Consider the following 9560-nt stretch of genomic DNA (forward strand, 5'->3'; position numbering starts at 1 on the left):
TATTTTCTAACTATTATATAAAATTAAAATCGTATTAATGAATTTAATATTAAAGTTAATTTGGCTTTTTATTATTTAGAGTATTTTTCAATCAATAATTTTATACTCTTTGCTTTTTTTTAGTTTCATTTTGAATTTTAATTTAGTACTCAAAGGTAGTGAAATTCCATTGATACTGAAATAAAGTTACAAAAGGGTCCGTAGGGTAGAATAAGTAAAATAATGTGATACCCACATTGCAACATCCAAATGAAACAACTTAGGATCTAAAATGTTTATCTTTCTCTTTCTCGCCATCTATTATATTATCTATTCTATCTATTCTATTATATAAAAATCGAATTTTTACCTTTAATGATAGAATCAACGTAGCATGCTTATACTTTATTTTGTTTAACTCATTAAAGTCAATTCATTATGATGAATTAATTATATCAACTAATTGATTTGAATAGATATTTAAGTATCACACAATTTAAAATTATTTATATTAATTATTTGATTTAATTTTTATGATATATAAATTTAAGGAATAAATTAAAATAAGACAATTTATTACTTATTTAAATTGAGTACAACAAATATAAATTAATTTAGTTAAAAATTTACTATTTTCTAATCTTCTATACATAAAAATGACAAAACAAAATTATAAAAATAATTTTTTTATCACTATTTTAATTTTATTTTCTTTATTTTTTTATGTATAATTTTATTTTATATTAACTTTGTTTATTTAATAATAAAATATACTCATATTAATTCTACAATATAATAATATATTTTTCTTCTATATTAATCAAAGAATTTCAATAGTTATCAACTACATCTAATAGAATGACTAAGAAGTGAGAACTACGAAAAGTTAAACCCAGGTTTAAAATGCTGAAACAAAGAAAAGAAAACAGTGGACATATGATTAGAGAAAAATGTATAATAATGACAAAATATACTAAAATTGGATTTTTTCTCCAACTAATAAAAGTGAGATGTTAATTCCTCATGAATTCATTTTTTCTCTAAAATAAAGTCACTATTTTCTTTTCTAAATTTATTTTAGAAAAATATATTTATTATAATTATATTATAATTAACATTTAACGAATAATGCATGATTATACTAATTTAGAGAAATATTTTTTATTATAATTATATAAAATTAATATTTAATTCATTATCAACTAATAAAAGTGAGGTGTCAATTCCTCATGAATTCATTTTCCTTCCAAATTGAAAATACTATTCTCTCTTTTAAATTTATTTAAGAAAAATATCTTTATTATAATTATATTACAATATTACAATTAGCATTTAATGAATAATACATAATTATAATAATTTGGAAAAATAAAATAAAGTCCAGTAATTTATCTTCCGACTGCACACGTGTATAGAATAACTTTTAAGAAGGAGTTATGTGTAGTAAATACAGTCGATGATTGTAAAACTGTATACTAATATTGATATAATATTATTTCAGGTATATGTTTTGCAGGCATCAAAGAAAAGTGTTGAGTTATTTTTTAGTATATTTAAATTATTTATTATTTATTAGAGAATTTTGTGCATTAGAATTCTCTAATAATTTATTATTTATTTTGAACTAATTTTGATATATTCTTACTTGACAGTAAAACAACATATAAAAATTTATTGGTGGGTCTAAGTATTATTAAGTTATTTATGGTCACATTGAGTATATATGTTTGATTTATTGAAGAAACTAGACTACTAAAACCAATTAATAACTATTTTAGAGTTAATATATTTAACACTAGCTTAAGAAAAAACAAATAATACATAACGTTATATTTTTATTAATCAAATAATTATCATTAAAATTCGTATAATTTTATTCTCTTGACAAACAACTTTATAATTACGTTAATCATATAATTTTATATACAAACATTGATACGGTGTTGTTTCATGTATATATTTTGCAGGTATCAAAAGATAGCATTAAATTGTTATTCAGTAGGTTTAAATTATTTATTGTTTATTACAAAACTTTCTGCATTAGGATTCTCTATCAATTTGTTCTTCATTTTGAGCTGATTTTAATATTTTTTTTTACTTCACAGTATACCAATATACTTCAAATTAATTTTGGCACGGGTAATTGAAATAGTTTATATATGGGTTTTTCAAGTTATTATTATTATTATTATTATTATTATTATTATTATTATTATTATTGGATAATGAATAAGAATTAGAATTATATCAATATTTTAAAAATTAATATAATTAAAATGACTAAAAATATTTAAAATTAATGTGCGTTATTAATATCATAAAATTTCATTTTATGATTATTTTCAAATATTCTTATCATGACTAATACGACCGGTGCAATTATCATATCATTATCGTATATTATTATTATTATTATTATTATTATTATTATTATTAAAATGATTAAAAGTATTTTCAATTGATAATTGATAAGTAGTTTAATAATGCATTAAATATTGATTTGATATAATTATAATAAAGATATGTTCCTAAATTAGATAATTATGTATTATTCATTAAATATTAATTATAATATAATTATAATAAAGATATTTTTTATAAAATAATTTAGAATATAGAATAGGAAAGTTCATTTTGTAGGAAAAATGGAATTACGAGGGATCGACATCTCACTTTCATTAATTGAGAAAAAACCCAGTTTTAGTATATTAAGTAGATAGATAATAAACACCAATTTGTTGGATTTTTTTTTCTCTCCTTTGTGAAGTTCAAGTTTAATTTTTTGGAGTGTATTCTTGCACTCTTGTATCTCTACCCTAATCAGATTTTTTGGGTCATTGAAAGATAAAGAATATAGCCATCAAAGTGAGAAAGAAGAGGGAAAATAGAATTCTCATTTTTATACAAAGCAGTACATTTTAAATTGCAGATTTTCATTTATTCACCGTTGGATTGGTTTGAAATTTAAACTGCATATTTCTCTCATCTTGTTCCTTATTCTGAACAGTGGAGATGTTGATTGAAAGTCTGTAGTAGAAGAAATTGACTTCACAAGAGAGAAAATAGGTTTTACATAGAGTAGCAATCTTTGAAGCAGTTTCTCATTTTTTCACTGTTGGATTGACGTAAAACTTGGATTGAAGATTTTTCTCATCTTGTTCTTTATTCTTAACGGTAGAGATTTTGATTGGAGATCTGCAGAGAAAGAAATAGACTTCGAACAGTCATTTTCTTGGTTCTCATTTGTAAGCTTTGGTGTTTTGATGTTTTGGCTGGTTATATGCATGATTTGTGGTTTGTTTGAGACTCTTTTATACCTCATTTGATTATAATGGAACTATTTTATTGGTCTTGGCGATTCGTGGTTTTTACCTCTCACATTGAGAGAGTTTTCTACGTTAAAATCTCGATGTGTTCTTGTTATAGCTTTACTTGCTATATTTGCTTGTTCATCTTAAGTTTGAATAATCTTTATAAAAAAATTAATTTGCAATCTTAATATATATTTTAACACATATTAGTTAAATATTTATTTATTTATTGAGCATAGCAATCATTGTTAATTGTTAATGTTGGTTAATGGCATTTTTTAAGCCCCCTATGAACACATTGCTAGAATTAAAATGCAGCCCATGGCTTTGTAAGAAAACAATTGGCATTTGTAATCGACAACCTTGAACAACCTTTATTACTTAGAAACAACCAACTCTTTTGTCAAAAACCATGTGCTCTCAAAAATTCCAATCACTCATTTTCAAACAAGACCCTTCATTCATGCAATTTCAATATGCGATCTTTGAATTGATTCAAGGGGATGTAGTGGACTACAAATCAAAGTTTAGATCATTGGATACGCCAGAATAACATTTAAAAATATAAATTTTTAAAAGAAATAATGTATAATACGATATAAAAAATTTTATAAATAAAAAATAAAAAATTTTATTTAACATTTTTGTCTTTTAGAAGATATACTTCTTGTTCTTGATCTATATTATTTAAGAAGAATTTTAAGGGTACCAAATACATCGTTAATTCAATGATTTTAATCGTTGATTTTAATTATAAAAATATATATAATATATATTATTTAAAATCAATAGTTAAGATTACTAGAATACTAGTGTTTTGAATGCATTTGAAAACTTTCTTAATATTTATACATGATTATTATGAAATGGATGTGAATGTGCAATTATTTTAATTTTGATACATTGATAGTGTAAAATATTTTATACCTTCATACAATTACGTTTTTTAATTTTATTATGAAAAAGGTAATGGTGTAAGACAACAATATGGAGAAGCTAGTGCTTTACAGAGGCATATGGTGTGTGCGAATGCTCCCAGACAAATGGAACAGTCCGATTTTAAAAAAAAATTATAATAATTAATTCAGACCATCTAATTTGATTTTTGTTTTATTAAAAAAAATTTTCATAGAACACAGACAGTTTAATTTGCTTTTTTCAAAATTTAAAATTTTTCTCCTACAAATCACACCTTCCAATTTGTCCATAATATTTTCTTTTAAATATAATTCGCATGCTCCCACTTGTCTATAGCACAAATAAAAAAAAGATTACCCCCACAAATTAGTCTAATACCACTATATTCCATAAAACAGCACATATATTCCTCCAATAACCAAAAGATGAGCCCATGCAATTACAACAATTTTTTTAAATGATGAATCAATATAAATGAATCAATATAAAAATAATTATTTTTACTAATACGAATGCATACGCTAATAAAACAATTTTACACCCTTTAAAATATAAAAACATATATTTAAGATAAGGAGCACAAGAGTCTCATGAAAGCCTCAACTAAATATCAAATCTCAGCCATCCATCCTATCTTTCTCTTTTCCACCAGCAACGGTCGACATTCAATGTCCCTTCCAATCCCGCCACGTGTCAAGCCCCTCTATATATATACCTCGCCTCTCCCTCCACTTTCTTTTTCACTGTCATTTTCTCGGGAAAACTGAGGGAGTGAGAAAACCGTGAAAATTTTGAAAAACCACTGCGATTCACTGAACAACGATGGCAACGATCAGGTCCGTCAAGGCTCGCCAGATCTTCGATAGCCGCGGAAATCCAACCGTCGAAGTAACCATCTCATTATTTTCATTTCCATTTTCATCTTTTACTTTCTTTACTACTGTTCGTTTGCCGAGGAATATTCGTTTTTCTCGGCGCTCTGTTTTCGGTGTTACCGAGAGTTCCTTTTACGCGAAGCTTTGTTTTTCTCGTTTTCAGGTTGACGTTACTCTTAGCGACGGAATCTTCGCCAGAGCTGCCGTGCCTAGCGGTGCTTCTACAGGTAAACTAAACGATCGTCGTTTTTTTTGCCTTTGCAGGAAAAAAAAAACGTGATTATGTGAGTTATGATGTTTTTCTTAACGATGTGATGTATGTTGTTGTAGTAGAGTAGTAGTAACTAGTAAGTAGTTGTTTCTGTTATGATGCTCGAAGTATATAATCGTTTTCAGAATGAAGTGGAAAAGTAATAGCTGCTTATGTAGGATTTGAAGTGATATTTGGTTGTATGTGACTGACATGCATGCGTTTTTGTTTGCATGTTGTGTAAAGGTGTTTATTTAGTGATAGCATGCCATGCTGGTAGTGGTAGTTTAAGTACTGTCTCCTAACATTTTTGTTTTGTTTTTTCAATTTGTTTTGGTTAAGGTGTTTATGAAGCTCTGGAATTGAGGGATGGAGGTTCAGACTACCTTGGGAAAGGTGTTCTCAAGGTACTTCGTTCATAGGCTTTCACTTTGTTATTTTAGCCTTTAAGAAATTTTTGTTGCATATGTTTAAATTTTTTTAGCTTCCTAATTTTGCTTAATATATATTGCTTTCTGCATTATTATATCACTCTTAAAATGGAATGGCTTTGATAACAATTTTTTTTTTTTTTTAATTTTCCTTGCTTAGGCTGTGGAAAATGTGAATAAAATAATAGCACCTGCTCTGCTTGGCAAGGTATTTTAGCAGCTATAGAATTTGGTTGTAGCATGTTATTTTAAATCCTGTCCGACATCAATTGTGTTCTTTTATTCGTTTGAGTTTACAGGACCCAACAAAGCAGACTGAAATCGACAATTTCATGGTACAACAGCTTGATGGAACTGTTAATGAGTGGGGTTGGTGCAAGCAGAAGGTATTACCACTTGATTCCTTTGGCTTCCTGAGTTAAAATAGCTACATTTTTCTTTGTGGCTGTACTGCACCCATTTTATGCTGAATGGCTTCTAATATCTTGAAATTTTTAGCTTGGAGCCAATGCTATTTTGGCAGTATCACTTGCTGTCTGTAAAGCAGGTGCTGCAGTGAAGAAAATTCCGCTGTACACAGTATGTAATGTTTCCTTACTCACTAGCCATAGTTCTTATGTAGTTATCTTGTGGTCTGATGGTTTGCTTTTGTATTATTTGAAATTTCAGCACATTGCAAATCTTGCCGGGAACAAAACTTTGGTATTGCCTGTACCTGCATTTAATGTTATCAATGGAGGCTCGCATGCGGGAAATAAGCTGGCAATGCAGGTAATGTTGATTTAATACGATGGTGATCAAGGGTGTGGGATATATCTTACTGAAATGCTTTGCTGTGTTCTCTTCTATAGGAGTTTATGATTCTCCCTGTCGGGGCATCCTCTTTCAAAGAAGCAATGAAGATGGGTGTAGAAGTATACCATCACCTGAAGGTTATTGCTTTTTGCCCCGTTTTTTACTTCCTTATTTCATCTCACTTATGTAGTTTCCTAAATAAATTAAGGTGTTAATGCGTGTCTTGCAGGCTGTGATTAAAAAGAAGTATGGACAAGATGCTACTAATGTTGGAGATGAAGGAGGCTTTGCTCCTAATATTCAGGTCCTTTCCTTCTCCCCTTGGTTGTAGCGATCTAAGTGTTATTCCAAACTTTTATATGATCTGATTGCTTTATTTCATCTTTACTCGTTAATGTTATTTGCATGTCAAGAGCTTTAATGGTGTATGATATTCTTTCTTCAGTTAATTTATAAAGATAGTAAACCACCCCTGGTTTAAGACATGCCTCTGGATAGCTTTTAGAATTTTTTTTTTTTGGGTTCAACCTTTCTCTTAGCAAAGCCTTAAATTTTTTACATTTATTTTTCATTTAGATTTTTTGAGAAGTGCTTACAAGTCTGCATTGATAACAAAAATAATAAAATAAGATAAATTGAGCAAGAGTGTTTTTTATAGCCAAACACAGAAACATTAAAAATTTTCCATTATTGTATGCACATTTTAGCTAAATCTATTAATAAAACCTGCTTATGCCTCTTTATACATATTTTTAAGAAGCTAGATATTTGCTTTAAAAAAATTGGTATTTTTTTTTAAATATGGTCTTTTTCTAAATAAAGTTGTGGCCCAACATACATGAAATATTGTTACAGTAGTTCCTTTTATTAAACTATAATGCTTGCTTTTTTAGTAACATTTCCAATCCAAATGGGATCTTTATCTCACCTAAATGTTGCTTTTGTACGTTTTCTGGTTCCTTTATAGGAAAACAAAGAGGGTCTTGAGCTTTTGAAGACTGCCATTGCAAAAGCTGGTTATACTGGAAAGGTTGAATCATAATCTCCACTTATTCTGACAGGGTATTACTATATGGCTGATATTTTTACCCCTAATTTTCTATACTTGCACCACTTGCAGGTTGTAATTGGTATGGATGTTGCTGCCTCCGAATTCTATGGTAGTAAGGACAAAACATATGACTTAAATTTTAAGGAAGAGGTACACAAATTTTCAAATTTCTTGCCTTTATTGGGTTATTTCTCTGTTAAATACTTAACCAAGTAAATTACTTTCTTATTGCAGAATAATGATGGATCCCAGAAAATCTCAGGAGACAGCTTAAAGAACGTGTACAAATCATTTGTGTCAGATTATCCAATTGTTTCCATTGAAGATCCCTTTGATCAGGATGACTGGGAGCACTATGCAAAGTTAACTGCTGAAATTGGCCAGCAAGTACAAATTGTTGGTGATGATCTCCTTGTCACCAACCCAAAGGTATGCTTAACTTCTAAATTGGGGGTTATGCTAATTAAACATGTATCCTTTTGACATTAGTCTGTTAATTGTAGCGTGTGGAAAAAGCAATTAAGGAGAAAGCTTGCAATGCCCTTTTGTTGAAGGTAACTTAGCTGCTATTGGATTAAGATGTCCATCTTTCTATTTAATAACTTTGTAAATAGTGAGTGGAATCTTATCTTACACAATTTATATATTAGGTCAATCAAATCGGCAGTGTAACAGAGAGTATTGAAGCTGTGAGAATGTCAAAGCAAGCTGGCTGGGGTGTCATGGCCAGCCACCGGAGGTATGAGCCCACCTTTCTGGTTCATTGTTTTGTTATATTTATTTTAATTCTTATGTGATGTGATTTCGCTTGTTCATTGTAGTGGTGAAACTGAGGATACTTTCATTGCTGACCTCTCAGTTGGATTATCAACAGTAAGTTCTTATGTGGCTTTCAAATTATCACCGTAATGCTTTAGCCAACTTTCTGAAGAAAGCTAATACAATTTCACATTAACAGGGTCAGATCAAAACTGGAGCTCCCTGCAGATCAGAAAGGCTTGCCAAGTACAACCAGGTATACTGTGACTGAAACTTGTGCTTGATGCACTATGAATAATTCGAGTTGAATTTTTCGACCACTATCATGCCACATTGCTACTTACCTTTCGTTTTGGTCTTGTGTTGCAGCTTCTTAGGATTGAGGAGGAGCTTGGTTCTGCTGCAGTGTATGCTGGAGCCAAATTCAGAGCCCCAGTGGAACCCTACTAATATGTTCCAAATTAACTCTGCTAGAAGCCTAGAACTAGAAGAGTATAATATAATACGTTTTGATGGGTGTGTAATTTTGCAATGAGAAACATCACATTGGGTACTTGCAGTAAACTATAGTCTGATTTGCTTTGCTCATGTTTACGGTTGGCTTGTCAAATATCATCATCATCATCATCATCATCTATATCAAATATTATAAAGTGGAAGAATCTATTTTTAGTGGTACCTGCATTTGGCTTGAACTAACTCTTGAAATTTGACTTGTGTGATCTCATGCCTTTCATTTCAATCATTTATTATTCCAATAAGTTATTGTTAATATTTAATATTAAAATAATATTTATCTTACTAATTCATGGTAAACCATTAGAATTTAGAAATGAAAGAGAATGTCATGGTGGATTCCATCCAAAATAAAATGTGCCTCAGTCGATTATTGTTGTTATCGTTATAGGTTTTTTCTAAATCAAAATAACGAGATTTGTTTAAGTCTACTTGTTAAAACATTAGGGACAGAAACTTTGAATAGGGAAAAAAAAAATTATGCAAGTCTTATATTATTTTTGTTGAAACTTGAAAGCATACGTATTGTGATTCTTTCAAAGAAAGTTCGCTTAAATTGATAATTGCCAATGAGCCTTGGTTTTAATGGCATCTTTCCCCTCTTCACAAGTGTGTGTGGGTGTACTGTGTATCTAGAATTGGGGGTTGTCCAATCCAAAGAAAAAAAAAAAAAAT

General features: G+C 29.1%; 1 protein-coding gene across 1 annotated transcript; it reads left to right on the forward strand.

Moving 5' to 3' along the window:
• The first annotated feature begins 4938 nt into the window (after positions 1–4938).
• LOC107489678 (enolase) lies at positions 4939–9047 on the forward strand. The gene is made up of 17 exons (XM_016110429.3): positions 4939–5096; positions 5247–5310; positions 5676–5740; positions 5925–5972; positions 6064–6150; positions 6263–6343; positions 6434–6535; positions 6616–6696; positions 6789–6863; positions 7527–7589; positions 7680–7760; positions 7845–8039; positions 8114–8164; positions 8261–8349; positions 8432–8483; positions 8569–8625; positions 8739–9047. Exons 1-17 carry the CDS (start codon positions 5031–5033, stop codon positions 8817–8819), a joined length of 1338 nt encoding a protein of 445 aa, XP_015965915.1. The 5' UTR covers positions 4939–5030; the 3' UTR covers positions 8820–9047.
• Positions 9048–9560: the final 513 nt, after the last annotated feature.

The sequence above is a fragment of the Arachis duranensis genome, chromosome 5 (genome assembly GCF_000817695.3).
Source record: "Arachis duranensis cultivar V14167 chromosome 5, aradu.V14167.gnm2.J7QH, whole genome shotgun sequence".
NCBI classification, from domain to species: Eukaryota; Viridiplantae; Streptophyta; class Magnoliopsida; order Fabales; family Fabaceae; genus Arachis; species Arachis duranensis.